Raw genomic sequence first — 19,910 nt, 5'->3', positions numbered from 1 at the left:
TCCGATCCAATGCGCGTTCACGCCGCTCGTTTGGTCGCATCTTTGGTCCTACGTGCTGCAGGTAGGATCCGTCAATCCCAGGCCGACCGACCGTCAATCGTATGCAGATCGTGAGTGTTTTTTGCCGCCTCCGTCGTCCGTCCGTCGGTGCGTCCGTCGTTTGATCCAGCCTATTTGAGTGGCATTTCCTAAACACTCCCCCGGCGCCATGTTTTTCCACATAGCAAACAGCGCTGGCGCAGCAGTTGGACTCTCCTTCTTGTCTCATCTCCCAGAACAACAACCTGGTATGTTTGCACTCCCAATGCTCTTCTATGCATGCCCACTGTTGCCACCAATGTATATAGTGTGTATAAAGCACTGGTTTGGCAACCGTGCACCCGACCATGTCACTGTTTTTTTTGGGTGGGCCCCATGTGTGTGTGTATACATATAACCAGTGTCCACCATTGCAGTATTCCAAGCACTCCTCTCTGCTAGGCCCCATTCACCTGTGTGTGTGTGTGTGTTTGTGTATATATAGATATATATATACATAAACCATTGTCCACCATTGCAGTATTCCATGCACTCCTCTCTGCTAGGCCCCATTCACCTGTGTGTGTGTGTTTGTGTATATATAGATATATATACATAAACCATTGTCCACCATTGCAGTATTCCATGCACTCCTCTCTGCTAGGCCCCATTCACCTGTGTGTGTGTGTGTGTTTGTGTATATATAGATATATATACATAAACCATTGTCCACCATTGCAGTATTCCATGCACTCCTCTCTGCTAGGCCCCATTCACCTGTGTGTGTGTGTTTGTGTATATATAGATATATATACATAAACCATTGTCCACCATTGCAGTATTCCATGCACTCCTCTCTGCTAGGCCCCATTCACCTGTGTGTGTGTGTGTGTTTGTGTATATATAGATATATATACATAAACCATTGTCCACCATTGCAGTATTCCATGCACTCCTCTCTGCTAGGCCCCATTCACCTGTGTGTGTGAATAGCAATCTGCACAATAAAATGTATAGTGGTTTTCATAAAAGTTTATTAACATTTTAAATACTTAAAACATAAGAACTAGGTAAACTGGTAACTATAACTATAAAAATTTAAATATGAAACAAAACATGGGTATAACTATAACAACTAAAATGGTTTTATCTTTTTACAGTCCCAATGTCCAACGCAAAGGAACAAGAGTTTTTGGAAGGGTTTATTGAAAAATATCGTACACACGAATGCCTGTGGAGAACAAAATCCAAGGAGTATTCAAACAAAATGAAAAGAAACCAAGCCTTGGAGGAGTTGGCACGCTACAGTCTTCCATTTCATCCAGAGGCCAATGTTGAATGGGTGAGGAAACGCATCCAGAATATGCGCACGGTGTTCTTAAAGGAACACAAGAAGATGGAGGCTGCAAAGAAGTCTGGTGCTGGAGTCGACGAGATGTATCAAACATCGCTCTGGTACTATGACCGGTTGACATTCACCCTCAGCCAGGAGTCGATGAGGACAGGAGTAGTCCTTATGGTAGAACATGAAAACCAAGAAGTCACGGCGCAGGAGGAGGAGGAGAATTCGCAGTCTGCATCGGTGAGTCTATTTTTTTGGCTATCTAATTGATTCCTCCTGCCAATCCACAGCGCCCTCCCCATTAAAGTAGGCCATGTACTCTTCCCTCACCTGTTTGGCTCGTGCACTCCCTGTGTAGCGTTGTGTTGGGGTTTGCAAGGAGGATATCTGCACTACCTCCTCTGGCAGTTCTTGGTCTTCTTGGAGTGCTGTGCCTGTAGCCCTTTGCTGTGTGGCTTTTCTGCGGAGCAAATTGTGCAGGACACAGCACGCCGTGACAACCCAGTCAATTTTGTCCACCCTCAGGTTAATGGCAGTGTGGAAAATGTGAAACCGGCTTGCCAGGATGCCAAAAGCATTTTCCACAACACGCCGTGCCCTGGATAGCCTGTAGTTAAAGATCCTTTTGTCATGGTTCAACCCCCTTTGCGCATATGGCTTCATGACATGCTCGTGCAGGCCAAAAGCCTCGTCAGCCACAAAAACAAAGTTAAGCCCCTGTTTAGTTTCCTGGACAGACGGCAAGTGAAGGGTGTTCGCTATGAGCCTTTCGTAGAACTTTGTGTCCTTGAAAGTGCCACCATCCGATGCACGGCCATTCCTTCCTACATCCAGGAAGATAAACTCATAGTTCGCATTAACAACAGCCATTAGTACAATGCTAAAATAGCCCTTGTAATTAAAATAGTAGGAACCACTATTGATAGGCTGGGCTATGCGGACATGTTTGCCATCAATGGCTCCACCGCAATTTGGGAAGTTCCATCGCTGTTCAAACTCCTCTGCGATGACTTTCCATTCATTCACGCTGGTAGGGAACTGAAATTAGAAGTAAATAGAATTGATTAGTAAACATGTTCAATTTTTTTACAGCTTGGTGACTACCCACCTGCAACCCCAGACCTATCTGTCCTATCTGAGAATGCATGCACATCGAACGAAGTTCCTACTCCGGCACGCACTCCGCCACCCACCCTGGAACCCACTCCACCACTCCCCCGTGCCAAAAAAATGCGTGGCAAAGGAAAAAAAGGAGAAGCAGCGGCACATGAAGAATTTATGATGCGGGCACATCAAGTCCTGCAAAGAAACCCGGACAAACATGACAACTACTTCACTTATGTGGCAGAGTGTGTTCGCAACATGGCTCCTGACCAGCAACTTACTTTTGAAAAGTTATGCATGGAGTTGGTGTATAATGGCAGTTTAGGGTATCTCAACAGTGGCACTAAAATAGTTGGCATTGGTAGTGCACCAGACACACCACTGTCATTAGAATCACCAGTGCCTACTCCGCCTGCCACCGTAGCAGGCCAGTCGAGCACAATTCCAACACATACCCAGTCAACACCTACACAGCCTTCTCAACCCCCCAAGTACAGTCAATTCTACAGTTCTTTACTGATAGAAGATCCAGAGTGTCCTGTTTTTGAGGATCTGTCTTAAAAAATAGGCTACTTTATCATTTACCATCGACATGGTCTCAGCTGCAGGTATGTGATGGCCACTGCTCACATGGCGTATGGCGCACATCAATGGGGCCGGGACCATTGCATCTGCGCCATGCGCCATGTGGGCCGCAGCCTTTACATATCTGCAGCAGACATCCTCTGCCACACAAGGGCCACAGTGTGTATTTTTGTTTATTTATATGCTGCTACCTGTACCTGCATTACCAGAGGGAGAACAGGATTCTCCTCAATCTGGATAGCAAACTCCATTTATTGCCCTTTTGTCTTTGCCAATAGTATGGGGTACTGTGCGGCAGACATGGTCTCAGCTGCAGGTATGTGATGGCCACTGCTCACATGGCGTATGGCGCACATCAATGGGGCCGGGACCATTGCATCTGCGCCATGCGCCATGTGGGCCGCAGCCTTTACATATCTGCAGCAGACATCCTCTGCCGCACAGTACCTATCCCTACTGTTGTAAGGGCATGTTCCAGAAGTTACCAGAGTGTGTTTTTTTTGTTTATTTATATGCTGCTACCTGTACCTGCATTACCAGAGGGAGAACAGAATTCTCCTCAATCTGGATAGCAAACTCCATTTATTGCCCTTTTGTCTTTGCCAATAGTATGGGGTACTGTGCGGCAGACATGGTCTCAGCTGCAGGTATGTGATGGCCACTGCTCACATGGCGTATGGCGCACATCAATGGGGCCGGGACCATTGCATCTGCGCCATGCGCCATGTGGGCCGCAGCCTTTACATATCTGCAGCAGACATCCTCTGCCACACAGTACCTTATCCCTACTGTTGTAAGGGCCTGTTTCAGAAGTTACCAGAGTGTCTTTTTTTTCTTTTTATATGCTGCTACCTGTACCTGCATTACCAGAGGGAGAACAGGATTCTCCTCAATCTGGAGAGCAAACTCCATTTATTACCCTTTTGTCTTTGCAAATAGTATGGGGTACTGTGCGGCAGACATGGTCTCAGCTGCAGGTATGTGATGGCCACTGCTCACATGGCGTATGGCGCACATCAATGGGGCCGGGACCATTGCATCTGCGCCATGCGCTATGTGGGCCGCAGCCTTTACTTATCTGCGGCAGACATCCTCTGCCACACAGTAGCCCGTACTTAGTGGGAAAGTTTAAACTGGGTCATACATACTTAAATCTTTATATATAGTGTGTGTTTTTGTACAATATCTTTTATATATGGTATTATAATATATTTGTGTTGACACAATCTATTTACTATTTTACATGTTTTAACCATGAAAGGCCTAAAAAACCTGTTTCTGTCCTAGGCCTAAATTATAAATAAAAATATTTTGTTTGCACAATAAAGTGTACAGTGTATATTTCATCCTTACCTTGCAATACTGGTACTGCAGCACCTTCACAATGGCTTTGCAGGTCTCCGGGATGATGAGGCCCAAAGCTTGCGGGGAGATGAGGGATCCAAACTTTAGGTCAGCAAGAGACCGTCCTGTCGCCAGAAACCTCAGGGTCACCACCAGCCGTTCCTCAGCAGGGATAGCCATGCGATACTTGGTATCCTGCTTCTCGATGTGGGGAGTCACCAGACGCAGCAATTCCTGGAATGTGGCATCATCCATCCTCAAGAAGTTACGAAAATCGTCTGGGTTATTCTCCCTGATGTCCCTGAGCAGTGGCATGTGCGAACGAGTCTGACGCTGAAGTAGCCACTGCTTTGTCCAGCATGATCTTTCTCTCCTGCGCTGGGCTCTCTGACGCCTGAGCTTCAAAACTGCATAATAGAGCAGGTACTGTTGCTGGTGACTACCCATCACTGCATTCTCCATAGTGCAGGGTTAAAAGACACTTTGTAATGGCAGGCAAAACAAAGTAATGTGTAAATAGCTATGTCCAGCAGGTATAAACCAAGCCTCACTAGTAACAAAGCAGAAATACACTGGTTTAAAATGGCTGCTGCTATTCCTATCCCCCTCTGCTAGTCCTCCCCCCTCTGCTAGTCCAGCCCCGTCATTCAAATTTCAAAGGCCCATCTGACGACGGTCGCATGTGTTCTTGCAAAAAAAACAAAAACCAGCGATCCGACCGTCTTAACGACCATCGCGGGCGCATCGGGATCGGATCTAGATCGTTCCGCAAAAAAACACAATTTTTGCTAATCGTTTGCTGGGGACTGCCTGGGAGCTCCCGGGAAGTCCAAGGGAAATCGTTCCATGGTCGTCTATCGGTCGTGAACGACGGTGGTCGTCCTGGTGTGTACCCTACATTAGAGGTGGACTGACAGTGACACAGTAATAACCACCGCGCTCCTAAGCTATTGAAAGCAGTCAGTGCCCAACTTTTGGGGGGGGGGGGGGGAGGGATAAATAAGGAAAATAAACCACACACACAATCATTAATATAGTTGTAATTACTCTAAATACAAAATAGATAGGCTTACCCAATGGGTCTCTGTATGAAGGCGGGATGTAACTGTTGGACACCAATCGTCAAACCTATGGAAACAAGAGCAGTTTAATAAATATCTAACCTATATGACAATACCAGTGCTACTACTACAGTATCATGGCATCAAATGTGCAAGTAGGCTGCAGTAGCCCTTCTCTCTATGCTTCGTCTCAGTTCATGTTGAAGTTGCATTAGGCTCACCAAAAGAAATTGCAAAAAAAAAAAAAAATTCTACTGTGGCCGTACAGTAGTAGAAAAAGAATGTGTTATAATTAAAAAAAATAAGTGCACTTTTATGGCTTATTTTTTTTATTTTTCAAACATCGGCAGGGATTACCTGTTGTATGTGTACAAACCTGCAGTGGCTTCTTGAGGTAAGGCTGCACATGGGAAATCTTGCAAGGACAAGGATCCCCAGTAGAGCTGGCCGGGAGGTAAGATACAGCACATCAGCCTAGTGTGGTTCTACCTACCAGGGATCACCAGAGAGGGGAGTTCTACCTCGTGCACTTCAGAGGCCGAGTAACACAAATCTGCGATATTCCTTCCTGCATAACCTTGATAAGCAGGAAGATCTACAGCAGCACGAAAATGGCCGCTATAGTACATCTCCCTGATAGCCTCTTACCCTCAGTTGAGTTCCTGGTGTATTAATCTACATTAAGGGGGGTATGCAATGTTCTGCCGCTATTTCCGATGTGGGAAATAGCGGCGGCTCCTTATTCAATGCTGTCATTAACGGGTCAGCATCATGGCTGTCGGCGGGGATCGACAGCCGTGATCCCAGATTGCATACCCCCCCCCCCCTTTAGCCTGTAAATCTGCTGCCTTACTATTTGTAGAGGACATGGTATAATCACCCACTAGAAAGAAGTTCCGGTCCTGTCACCCCTAATACATTACTGTTTGTATACATGGGGGGGGGGGGGGGGGGGGGGGGATCCAATTAAAACATTTTCAAAATCTAGTATTAGATTATATACACACACACACAAAAAAATAGGCTATCCAAGTAGCACCTGTTTTTGCCTAATTGGATAGCCCTGGATGCTGTAATTAACCTCAGTACTTTACCATGGCTAATAGGATACCAAGTTTCCTGGAACGTATGGACACCCAATGATTAATTCCATTTGAGAGCCAACCACCTAATAACTGCATGCTACCTGAAAAAAAAAAAAAAAAAAAAACCTGGTGGGGGCTTCTTACCACTTTGAAGGCTCCTTGGCTTAGCACCTAAGTAAGCAAGGTTAACATTTGCTTTTCGGCCATCAATAATAGGGTTTGGGTCCTTACAAGCTCGGTCAGCAGCTGCTCTGTCTGACATTGTAACCTGCAAAAAAAAAAAAAGAAGATAGTTATTACTATTTATGAGATAGTGTGAACAATCAAGAAACTACGGACTATTGTGCTCATTCCACGTTAGACTATTCTTATCTGGGTGCACTACGAAAACTACCAACTAATCATGGTCGCGCACTACAAATAGGGAAAATAAGTCCCTGTATCACCCGTACTCAAACAGAACTTTATAAGTGACATATGTGTGGAAATGCGCTTCAATTGAGTGACTCAGCAGAGCAGACTAGCAGCAGGAGTAATATATACTACATGTTGTTATCAAACTGGCCACCTTATCAAACCCTGAACGTCTGACCGTTACATTCCAACATACAGACTGAAAATGGTTTGCTTTAGAAGAACTGGAATGGAGAATTAAAGAAATTTGCTGAATCAGTGGTAAAAACTGGCCAGAAACTCTCTAAACCAATTAGAAGCTTGATTCTAGTAAAACAATGCATGCAATGCCAGCTGTATACAAAGCTGTCAAACTTATGCTTTATTAGAATTTACAGTACTATTCCAGTGAAGGGAAAAGCAGTCTACGGAGCTATAGCTAATTTATAGTTTGAGCAGGTGCATATTTCACAGTACTGTAAACTGCAGTTTTGTTAAATCACTTAAATGGGATGTATGCTTTCCGTTACTGGAGAGAACCCAGAAATAGAGTGCATTATACTATAAACTCCAGTCACCCCACACCAAATCAGCAGAACTGCAGTAAAAAAAAACAAAAAAAAAAAAACACTAAAAGATCTACCGTAGGTTTTATAGAAATTGTTATATATATTAAATATAAAGGGAGTAATTCAGCCAAAATGGTTAAAATATTTCAGATTTTGTGACTGAATATCAATACCCATATTGTTATAAATTCTGCCTGACCACACCAAGTGATCGCCCAATAAAACAGGTAGAGTCCGCTGCTCGTCCAAACGACACACACCGCACCATACCACAGCCTGACACTGCTCTCACAAAACATACCTTAAACAGTTTGTAGAACACAAACAGAAGAACTTCAGTTTAAACTTATTTCTTCCACTATAAACCTCAACGTTCTGCATTGCTCTGACCTCAGTTTGGCTAAACATTCTAATTAGAATGTGAAGAACTTACAAGCCTAAAGTGTTTGCTGCTGGTTTTCCTTCAACCTATCCCAATAGCCTTCAGTGACTGAAGCAGACTACATAAAATATACAGAACCAATAATATGATATATCAGGCATTACTTTTGTCGTCATCTGCCCCCACAACTAAAGCTAATCTATTTGGACCTCCTGCATTGTCCTTCTTCCACCTCATTGGCTCCTGCGGTGACATTTTCCAACATCTCGCATTTTCAAGAAAGGCATATTTAAAAAAGCCCATCCCTATTAATAGCTTCAAACCCATTTCCCTTTTTTAACTTTCCTCACTTTAGTTCCATGTTTACTGCAGATGATCATTGGTTATTTTCTCCTCACTGTTGACACATTACTAGACAGTCTAAAGCAGGCTTTTATACCAAATGCTCCACATTAACTGAGCTTACATAAGCTTCAAGCTGCCTGCTCGCATCCAAATCAATGAGCGAATCTGCCCACCTACTAATCAGGGCGTTACTTCCTGTGTCCGACTCTAAATTCCTTCATCCCTCAGTACATGAGGCACCTGATAAACACAATCCCCTTCATCATCAGCACACCCAGGATAGGTCCTTAATGGTAAAAATCAAGAATAATCTCCAATATGTCCACACAAGACACCACCAAGTTAGCAATCTATAGCCTTATGTCTAGGTTGACAATGACAAAACTAACTCTCTGGGAAATGATCAATAAACCCCCTCATCTGCAGTCTCTAGCCAACAACCCTTTATACTGCAGAATAAGTATGTACGTACAAAAAGTATGACCCTTGCCTACAGGTCTCTTCAAAAAATCTAAAGCCCCAACTGAAACTTCCAATCTCAACAATAAATAGTCTACTCCTACAAAATTCACCGGATGACCTTGGAATGTCTTGACCTCTCAAAACCTCAGCCCCCACTTAAAAAAAAAGGTACTTCAAGGAATAAAAAAGAGAAAAGTGGTGACTGCGCTTAGATTAGGTGAATAATAACGTGTTGCCTTGTCAATAATAATAAAATACAAAAATATTTTTTTTTTTTACATGGAATCAGTAAAACACATGTAAACTCCACATTAATAAAAACCAGTATTATGGGGGGAAAAAAAAAAATATCGAAAAATAGGAAGGATTAAAAATAGGGTAGTGATGGATTTCAAAAGTCCATACTGTACCGTATTGATGAACCAGCTGGCTTTGATATATTGTGTCAGATTTCCGTTCTTGCCTCACTGATGTTTAGCTCTGTAGGTAGATACCAGAACCCCTCAAGGGGCGGCCTGGTATCTAACTTCAGAGCTATTTTATTAACTATTATTGACAAGGCAATACTTATTATTCACCTAATCTAAGCGCATTCACCACTTTTTTGTACCTTTATTAGGGAGTGACACCCCCTATATTATACCCCTTTTACACCAAAATCCCTTTTTGGACCCTGGTCTTTGAACATGGGAGTTTCCAAGGTTGGACCCAGCTTCATACCCCATTTACACAGCACTGTGACCCAGGTCTGCGTCGTTTACACTGAACCTGGGTCAGCACTGCTTTTCCCTATGGATGACATTAAAAATGTCCATTTTAGGATAAACTGCCATACAACTTTCCCTCAATGATTTAAAATAAAATTAAAAGACATGACAAGTTAGCACTGAAAAATGTTGGTTTGATTATTTAGTAAAATATTTTTCTAAAAGTTTTATTCACTGCTCAAGCACACATAGCGTTATAAAAGTGCAGCATCACCCATGTGCTCTCCCCAGCCCCTTCCACTGCAGCAGCAGACCGAATCTCCCATGTCCCCCCCCCCCCCCCAAATATATATATATTAATAATATAAATGATACTGCATCCAAATATCCAATTATGATTTCTGTGTGCACTGCCTGTATCCTTCCTGGCTGCTGTCTTTTGCCACTGCAGCGCACTGTGGAAAGGCGTCCAGCACTTCTGGTATCCTTTCAGCACTACCCAGATGTCCCAACCTGGGTTGCGACCATTTACACCGCCCACGACCCAGGTCCAACCAGTGTTCAACCCTGGTCAGGACCTGGGAAGGAGACCAGTGTTACTTGACCTGGGTTGACCCCTTTTACACCAAAGCTGACCTGGGTTATTCCTTGGTGTAAAAGGGGTATTAGACTGCAGCTTGACAAAGCAACTCCAGCTTCTACGCCTCCATTAGATAACCTAGTTATCTAACTTTTTTCCATTTGTTGTTTCCACACTCTTCAAGGGATATATTTTAGAAGCTGCCACTTCCCATAAGTTTGGGCTGAAAATTTAAAGCGCTACTTACATCCGGTTTAAGGCTCAGCAGTTTTAAACATAATTAGTGCCGCTTAAAATTTTTGAGGCTTTGTAAATATGGCCTAAAGTTCTCATTCACACTATCCTCACCCTTCCAACTCAATGAAAACCTACAGATCTTCTGTAAAAATTTAAATCTTAATTTCTGTAACTTTTTTTTTTTTAAATTGAAACCGAAATATTGAGTTTTGGCCAGAGAGTTACCCTGTGCTGTTTAATAAAGTTACTGGACCACACAACTAGAGACTGCATTATGTCAAACATTAAAATTTCTAAAGTTATTTTAGTTCTAGACCAGGACGGCAAATGGTTTTGAAGTCAATCAAAATTATTTGCTAACAAGAGAACAGAAGAAAAAAAAAAACCCGGCACACCCCAAAACCTTATTTTTGTTGTACAACGGAAACCTCCATTGATGCAAAACAAGAGACTGCAGCTAGAGCTCCATGACAATGCCATTTGATCCCAGAGAGAACAGGATGTGCCCCCAAGTTTGGCACGCTCTGCCATTATTCCTGTTAAGAAGTTTTTTTCTCCCCTTCTAGAATCTTAAATGATCCAACAGCCATTTGTGCCAGTTTGGCATGAAGTCAGCTACTGATTTCAGTGCATCACCCGGTCTTTACTAGTGAAGTCTTATGTTTTCTGGTATTAGACAAGGATTGCAGCATTGCTGAATATTAAACGGCAGAGTTCAGGCCACAGTAGAAGAACAGAGTGCTTTGTACTTGTACTGTCGTGCGTGGGTAACTAACCTAGGAGACAACCCGCAACAGCTACAAGAGTAACTAACAGTGACACAACCTAACCTGCTGCTCTTCAGCTGTTGCGGAACTGACATTTATAAAATTAAATTAATATTTCAGGTAGCAGGGACACAGAAACACCACAAAAGGAATGTGCTCACAGTCCTCAGATATTAAATAATGGAGATAAAAATAAAATACTTTTCATGAAGTTCTATAGGGGTCTCTATTGTGGATCATGTGCCTTTAGATGTAAAAGAATAATATTTTAATTAACCGAGAACAGCACATGGCAGCCACCACGAGTAGATCTATTTACAGTTTCTTATATAGCCAGCATATTCCGTTGCGATTTAGAATTGGAAACAAACTGGGTAGTAACAAACAGACAAAGGTAGGAGGGCCCTGCTCGCAAGCTTACAATCTTGCAACAGATAGAGAAAAAAAAAAAAAAATTATAATTTTTTTTTTTTAAATAAATAAATACACCACACAGGACACATACAGAGCCAGATGTACTAAGCTAGAAAAGTGATAAAATGGAGTGATAAACCACCAATCAGCTCCTACCTGCCATTTTTCAAACACAGCCTGTGACATGGAATTGAAGAGCTGATTTGCTGATGGTTTATCACTCTCCATTTTATCACTTTCCAAGCTTAGTACAGCTCGCCTACAGTACCTTAGCTTTAGGTATAGCAACCAAGCCGCCCCCGGTTTTTTGGGAAGGAATACCCATCATGTGAAATCTACTATAAAGCATATTCCAGTTCCCGTCTATATCACAGTACTAGCTATAGTATAAAACCAATAACAGAGCCTAAAACATAAGCGTACAAAATCTAATAGACTCAGGCAAAGACAAGTTAAGGACTAAAATTCCCACTCTGCCCTACTGGAGATTTATTAATGAAAGTTCCAAGGCAGCCGGAGATTAAACAACACAGGTGGCTCACCGGCATTGTCCATCATAAGTGTCACACCAGTCGTTAACATTACACAATGGCCATTCCAGCAAGTACTCTCAGCTCTCTAGAGATGTTATCACACTAAACATGTTTCTTTATGAAACTACCTGTTGTGTAGACTAGCAACAAAACTTGTGTTTTTAGCACAGTGACACAAAGCAGCTAGGCCAGTCCATCAGCAGAGGGAACACTGACCTTGGACTGGAGCACAGGCTGGTGGGGCACCGGCTACAATCACACACAGCACTGAGACAATACATGCACTGGGGGATTTTGTCGCTGCATTTTACACAGTAGAGGAATTGTCTGCAAAGATGAATCCAGCTGAGGCCAATGCTGGACCACTTTCCTCACCTGCTGGAAACCAACCCCCTCCTGCTGCCGGTTGTATGGACACTTCAACTATGTCCAACATCTCTGTACAGAAGTAATCATGAAATAACAGAAGCAGCTCCTAATTCCATCATAGATACTTACAAAACCATATCCCCTGGATTTGCCAGTCTGCCTGTCGGTAATGACCACAGCTTCATCAATATCCCCAAAGACCTCAAAATATTTCCTGAGGGATGAGTCCGTAGTGTGATAGGGAAGCCCCCCGACGAAAATCTTGGTGAAAGTAGTATCTTTCTGCACCGTGTGCATGGTGGCTGCTCTTCACAAACACGTATTACACATCCAAAGTGTCACAGAGGTGCCTCTTCTCAGAGCTTTAACTCAGCTGCATAGGCTGACTGATAGATAAAACATAGAGACAATTTTTTAAATAATAACAATAAAAAAACCTAGCAACAGTTAAAGGACTAGTTGCTGAAGCAATGGCTGATGAGGTAGTTGGTGGAACTTTGTGTACAGCAGGTATCAAGCCGAGGGAAACAATTGCAAGGGATCCCATACACCAGCTGTACAGAGGCAGCTCTGCTCCTTGTCTGAGCTGTGTCGGCTATATAATACAGGCTGCTGCTGCTAACACATTGCTGTAAGCTTTGTACTCAGCCCCAGCCCCGCCCCCCTCTGCCCTCCCTGGGAACACAAAACACACACAGCACACGCTGAATTATGGGAGTTGTAGTCCCCATGCAAATGCAATAAAACGACCAGCCCTTCACCGCAATGGCATTATTAGACAAAATTACCGATTTAAAATAATTAAACTACAAATAAAATACACAATATATATATATATATATATATATATATATATATATATATATATATATATATATATATATATATATATATCACACACAAACACACATATTTAACACATTTTTTTTAAAACATGTTGCACTTACTGTGTATGACATGACGCGCTCCATCTGGGTTGGGCAGGACATGCTGAGACTTGTAGCTCTACTCCAGCTGGAGGGCTTGAAGCAATTTAGCGTGCAGAATTACCGCCAGCAGCAGACTAGCAATATGCACACTATACGCGCAAAGAGAATATAAAGAAATACAGTAAATGAGGGAGGGAAATGAGTAAATGACTGAAAAGTTGCTTTATCCTCCTGCTGCTGTGAAACGCGACTATTGCAAAGGATTCTGGGATAGGTAGTTCTGTTTATTGTCTGTAGGGCAGTAACGATGTGCGCTGGACTACATATCCCAGAATACAACGCCCCCAGCCCAGTTTATTTTATTATCTTTTCTGCTGCTAGTGCTTGCTTGCACTTGACACTAGTGCACACACCCTGGAGGATCCAACTCCCTATGTAGTTTGCAGCCTTATTATAAAGTGCTTAATACATTTCTGCCTTTAAATGAAAAATGTATAGGCTGATTTTTCTTACATTGGCGCTATTAAAGGTGAAGTGCAGGGATGGAGGGTATACACGGTGACATTTAAATTACTAGTTTTTATCCTTTTCTATTATGTGTATGTTAATATATTGTTTTTACCACAGAGAACTTCCATTTTTATGCAGTCCACAGCGATGACCTTCTGTGTTCTGATTATTAAGTAACATTTTTCCTAGAAGATGTTGTTGTTTACAAGAAATAGGAGCTGCTGTAGATACATGTTCATTCATCTCCTTAAAGTTAGATCAGGGTATACTTGTCTATCCTCCCAGAATAACCAGAAGGCTCCCATAAATCAGGTTGCATTTTCGGACCCCAGAAAGGTGGACAAATATCCCACTGTCAATGCAAGTCCCCCAGACCTCCCCCTCGTCTCCAGCTGCGTCGGTGGTAGAGGAACCTGATAATGCAAATTTACATAATCATAGCCCATCCCACCCCAATACAGTGACTGATTTATGGAACTGCATGGCGGGGGAAGGACCACAATAATATGATCATGATGCCATGCTCCCTGGCAGCCCATATTAGGGTTAGGGTTAGTAATTACAAGTCAAATAGGTTGAACTCGATGGACTAACATCTTTTTTTCAATCTTAATTAATATGTTACTATGTTACTAAGATAGCTACATTGTCCTTGGTGATGGAACAAAGAACGGCACTCCTTATCTTCCAGGGACTGTTTCTCACACTGAAATTCTGCAAACCACTAATGCTGGGTACACACCAGGACGACTAGGGCACGATTCTGTCAATTTAGATCCAATTCCGACCGGTTGTATGCAGATTGTATGTACTATCGTGCGTTTTTGACATTTATTTGATCCGATTCCGATCAAATGCGCGTTCACGCCGCTCGTTTGGTCGCATCTTTGGTCCTACGTGCTGCAGGTAGGATCCGTCAATCCCAGGCCGACCGACCGTCAATCGTATGCAGATCGTGAGTGTTTTTTGCCGCCTCCGTCGTCCGTCCGTCGGTGCGTCCGTCGTTTGATCCAGCCTATTTGAGTGGCATTTCCTAAACACTCCCCCGGCGCCATGTTTTTCCACATAGCAAACAGCGCTGGCGCAGCAGTTGGACTCTCCTTCTTGTCTCATCTCCCAGAACAACAACCTGGTATGTTTGCACTCCCAATGCTCTTCTATGCATGCCCACTGTTGCCACCAATGTATATAGTGTGTATAAAGCACTGGTTTGGCAACCGTGCACCCGACCATGTCACTGTTTTTTTTGGGTGGGCCCCATGTCTGTGTGTATACATATAACCAATGTCCACCATTGCAGTATTCCAAGCACTCCTCTCTGCTAGGCCCCATTCACCTGTGTGTGTGTGTTTGTGTATATATAGATATATATACATAAACCATTGTCCACCATTGCAGTATTCCAAGCACTCCTCTCTGCTAGGCCCCATTCACCTGTGTGTGTGTGTTTGTGTATATATAGATATATATACATAAACCATTGTCCACCATTGCAGTATTCCATGCACTCCTCTCTGCTAGGCCCCATTCACCTGTGTGTGTGTGTTTGTGTATATATAGATATATATACATAAACCATTGTCCACCATTGCAGTATTCCAAGCACTCCTCTCTGCTAGGCCCCATTCACCTGTGTGTGTGTGTTTGTGTATATATAGATATATATACATAAACCATTGTCCACCATTGCAGTATTCCAAGCACTCCTCTCTGCTAGGCCCCATTCACCTGTGTGTGTGTGTTTGTGTATATATAGATATATATACATAAACCATTGTCCACCATTGCAGTATTCCATGCACTCCTCTCTGCTAGGCCCCATTCACCTGTGTGTGTGTGTTTGTGTATATATAGATATATATACATAAACCATTGTCCACCATTGCAGTATTCCAAGCACTCCTCTCTGCTAGGCCCCATTCACCTGTGTGTGTGAATAGCAATCTGCACAATAAAATGTATAGTGGTTTTCATAAAAGTTTATTAACATTTTAAATACTTAAAACATAAGAACTAGGTAAACTGGTAACTATAACTATAAAAATTTAAATATGAAACAAAACATGGGTATAACTATAACAACTAAAATGGTTTTATCTTTTTACAGTCCCAATGTCCAACGCAAAGGAACAAGAGTTTTTGGAAGGGTTTATTGAAAAATATCGTACACACGAATGCCTGTGGAGAACCAAATCCAAGGAGTATTCAAACAAAATGAAAAGAAACCAAGCCTTGGAGGAGTTGGCACGCTACAGTCTTCCATTTCACCCAGAGGCCAATGTTGAATGGGTGAGGAAACGCATCCAGAATATGCGCACGGTGTTCTTAAAGGAACACAAGAAGATGGAGGCTGCAAAGAAGTCTGGTGCTGGAGTCGACGAGATGTATCAAACATCGCTCTGGTACTATGACCGGTTGACATTCACCCTCAGCCAGGAGTCGATGAGGACAGGAGTAGTCCTTATGGTCGAACAGGAAAACCAAGAAGTCGCGGCGCAGGAGGAGGAGGAGAATTCGCAGTCTGCATCGGTGAGTCTATTTTTTTGGCTATCTAATTGATTCCTCCTGCCAATCCACAGCGCCCTCCCCATTAAAGTAGGCCATGTACTCTTCCCTCACCTGTTTGGCTCGTGCACTCCCTGTGTAGCGTTGTGTTGGGGTTTGCAAGGAGGATATCTGCACTACCTCCTCTGGCAGTTCTTGGTCTTCTTGGAGTGCTGTGCCTGTAGCCCTTTGCTGTGTGGCTTTTCTGCGGAGCAAATTGTGCAGGACACAGCACGCCGTGACAACCCAGTCAATTTTGTCCACCCTCAGGTTAATGGCAGTGTGAAAAATGCGAAACCGGCTTGCCAGGATGCCAAAAGCATTTTCCACAACACGCCGTGCCCTGGATAGCCTGTAGTTAAAGATCCTTTTGTCATGGTTCAGGCCCCTTTGCGCATATGGCTTCATGACATGCTCGTGCAGGCCAAAAGCCTCGTCAGCCACAAAAACAAAGTTAAGCCCCTGTTTAGTTTCCTGGACAGACGGCAAGTGAAGGGTGTTCGCTATGAGCCTTTCGTAGAACTTTGTGTCCTTGAAAGTGCCACCATCCGATGCACGGCCATTCCTTCCTACATCCAGGAAGATAAACTCATAGTTGGCATTCACCACAGCCATTAGTACAATGCTAAAATAGCCCTTGTAATTAAAATAGTAGGAACCACTATTGATAGGCTGGGCTATGCGGACATGTTTGCCATCAATGGCTCCACCGCAATTTGGGAAGTTCCATCGCTGTTCAAACTCCTCTGCGATGACTTTCCATTCATTCACGCTGGTAGGGAACTGAAATTAGAAGTAAATAGAATTGATTAGTAAACATGTTCAATTTTTTTACAGCTTGGTGACTACCCACCTGCAACCCCAGACCTATCTGTCCTATCTGATAATGCATGCACATCTAACGAAGTTCCTACTCCGGCACGCACTCCGCCACCCACCCTGGAACCCACTCCACCACTCCCCCGTGCCAAAAAAATGCGTGGCAAAGGAAAAAAAGGAGAAGCAGCGGCACATGAAGAATTTATGATGCGGGCACATCAAGTCCTGCAAAGAAACCCGGACAAACATGACAACTACTTCACTTATGTGGCAGAGTGTGTTCGCAACATGGCTCCTGACCAGCAACTTACTTTTGAAAAGTTATGCATGGAGTTGGTGTATAATGGCAGTTTAGGGTATCTCAACAGTGGCACTAAAATAGTTGGCATTGGTAGTGCACCAGACACACCACTGTCATTAGAATCACCAGTGCCTACTCCGCCTGCCACCGTAGCAGGCCAGTCGAGCACAATTCCAACACATACCCAGTCAACACCTACACAGCCTTCTCAACCCCCCCAGTACCGTCAATTCTACAGTTCTTTACTGATAGAAGATCCAGAGTGTCCTGTTTTTGAGGATCTGTCTTAAAAAATAGGCTACTTTATCATTTACCATCGACATGGTCTCAGCTGCAGGTATGTGATGGCCACTGCTCACATGGCGTATGGCGCACATCAATGGGGCCGGGACCATTGCATCTGCGCCATGCGCCATGTGGGCCGCAGCCTTTACATATCTGCAGCAGACATCCTCTGCCACACAAGGGCCACAGTGTGTATTTTTGTTTATTTATATGCTGCTACCTGTACCTGCATTACCAGAGGGAGAACAGGATTCTCCTCAATCTGGATAGCAAACTCCATTTATTGCCCTTTTTTCTTTGCCAATAGTATGGGGTACTGTGCGGCAGACATGGTCTCGGCTGCAGGTATGTGATGGCCACTGCTCACATGGCGTATGGCGCACATCAATGGGGCGGGGGCCATTGCATCTGCGCCATGCGCCATGTGGGCCGCAGCCTTTACATATCTGCAGCAGACATCCTCTGCCGCACAGTACCTTATCCCTACTGTTGTAAGGGCATGTTCCAGAAGTTACCAGAGTGTCTTTTGTCTTGGTTTTCTACATATATGCTGCTACCTGTACCTGCATTACCAGAGGGAGAACAGGATTCTCCTCAATCTGGATAGCAAACTCCATTTATTGCCCTTTTTTCTTTGCCAATAGTATGGGGTACTGTGCCGAAGACATGGTCTCAGCTGCAGGTATGTGATGGCCACTGCTCACATGGTGTATGGCGCACATCAATGGGGCGGGGGCCATTGCATCTGCGCCATGCGCCATGTGGGCCGCAGCCTTTACATATCTGCAGCAGACATCCTCTGCCACACAGTACCTTATCCCTACTGTTGTAAGTGCCTGTTCCAGAAGTTACCAGAGTGTGTTTTTTGTTTTTTTATATGCTGCTACCTGTACCTGCATTACCAGAGGGAGAACAGGATTCTCCTCAATCTGGATAGCAAACTCCATTTATTGCCCTTTTGTCTTTACCAATAGTATGGGGTACTGTGCGGCAGACATGGTCTCAGCTGCAGGTATGTGATGGCCACTGCTCACATGGCGTATGGCGCACATCAATGGGGCGGGGGCCATTGCATCTGCGCCATGCGCCATGTGGGCCGCAGCCTTTACTTATCTGCGGCAGACATCCTCTGCCACACAGTAGCCTGTACTTATTGGGAAAGTTTAAACTGGGTCATACATACTTAAATCTTTATATATAGTGTGTGTTTTTGTACAATATCTTTTATATATGGTATTATAATATATTTTTGTTGACACAATCTATTTACTATTTTACATGTTTTAACCATGAAAGGCCTAAAAAACCTGTTTCTGTCCTAGGCCTAAATTATAAATAAAAATATTTTGTTTGCACAATAAAGTGTACAGTGTATATTTCATCCTTACCTTGCAATACTGGTACTGCAGCACCTTCACAATGGCTTTGCAGGTCTCCGGGATGATGAGGCCCAAAGCTTGCGGGGAGATGAGGGATCCAAACTTTAGGTCAGCAAGAGACCGTCCTGTCGCCAGAAACCTCAGGGTGACCACCAGCCGTTCCTCAGCAGGGATAGCCATGCGATACTTGGTATCCTGCTTCTCGATGTGGGGAGTCACCAGACGCAGCAATTCCTGGAATGTGGCATCATCCATCCTCAAGAAGTTACGGAAATCGTCTGGGTTATTCTCCCTGATGTCCCTGAGCAGTGGCATGTGCGAACGAGTCTGACGCTGAAGTAGCCACTGCTTTGTCCAGCATGATCTTTCTCTCCTGCGCTGGGCTCTCTGACGCCTGAGCTTCAAAACTGCATAATAGAGCAGGTACTGTTGCTGGTGACTACCCATCACTGCATTCTCCATAGTGCAGGGTTAAAAGACACTTTGTAATGGCAGGCAAAACAAAGTAATGTGTAAATAGCTATGTCCAGCGTTCAGCAGGTATAAACCAAGCCTCACTAGTAACAAAGCAGAAATACACTGGTTTAAAATGGCTGCTGCTATTCCTATCCCCCTCTGCTAGTCCTCCCCCTCTGCTAGTCCAGCCCCTTCATTCAAATTTCAAAGGCCCATCTGACGACGGTCGCATGTGTTCTTGCAAAAAAAACAAAAACCAGCGATCCGACCGTCTTAACGACCATCGCGGGCGCATCGGGATCGGATCTAGATCGTTCCGCAAAAAAACACAATTTTTGCTAATCGTTTGCTGGGGACTGCCTGGGAGCTCCCGGGAAGTCCAAGGGAAAT

At 43.9% G+C, this 19,910-nt stretch overlaps 1 protein-coding gene across 1 annotated transcript in view; it reads right to left on the bottom strand.

Moving 5' to 3' along the window:
- RBM38 (RNA binding motif protein 38) overlaps positions 1–13,435 on the bottom strand; it is a 32,068-nt gene extending 18,633 nt beyond the window's left edge. Inside the window, exons 1-4 of the mRNA XM_083146550.1 lie at positions 13,245–13,435; positions 12,427–12,683; positions 6,684–6,807; positions 5,467–5,521 (exon numbers count right to left, since the gene is read on the bottom strand). Coding sequence (XP_083002676.1) covers positions 5,467–5,521; positions 6,684–6,807; positions 12,427–12,594 — 347 coding nt within the window. The 5' untranslated portion in view covers positions 12,595–12,683; positions 13,245–13,435. The remainder of the gene's footprint in view (positions 1–5,466; positions 5,522–6,683; positions 6,808–12,426; positions 12,684–13,244) is intronic.
- Positions 13,436–19,910: the final 6,475 nt, after the last annotated feature.

Source organism: Crinia signifera, chromosome 6, assembly GCF_055691185.1.
Source record: "Crinia signifera chromosome 6, ASM5569118v1, whole genome shotgun sequence".
Lineage (NCBI taxonomy): Eukaryota > Metazoa > Chordata > Amphibia > Anura > Myobatrachidae > Crinia > Crinia signifera.
This window is presented reverse-complemented; position numbering and strand designations above follow the sequence as displayed.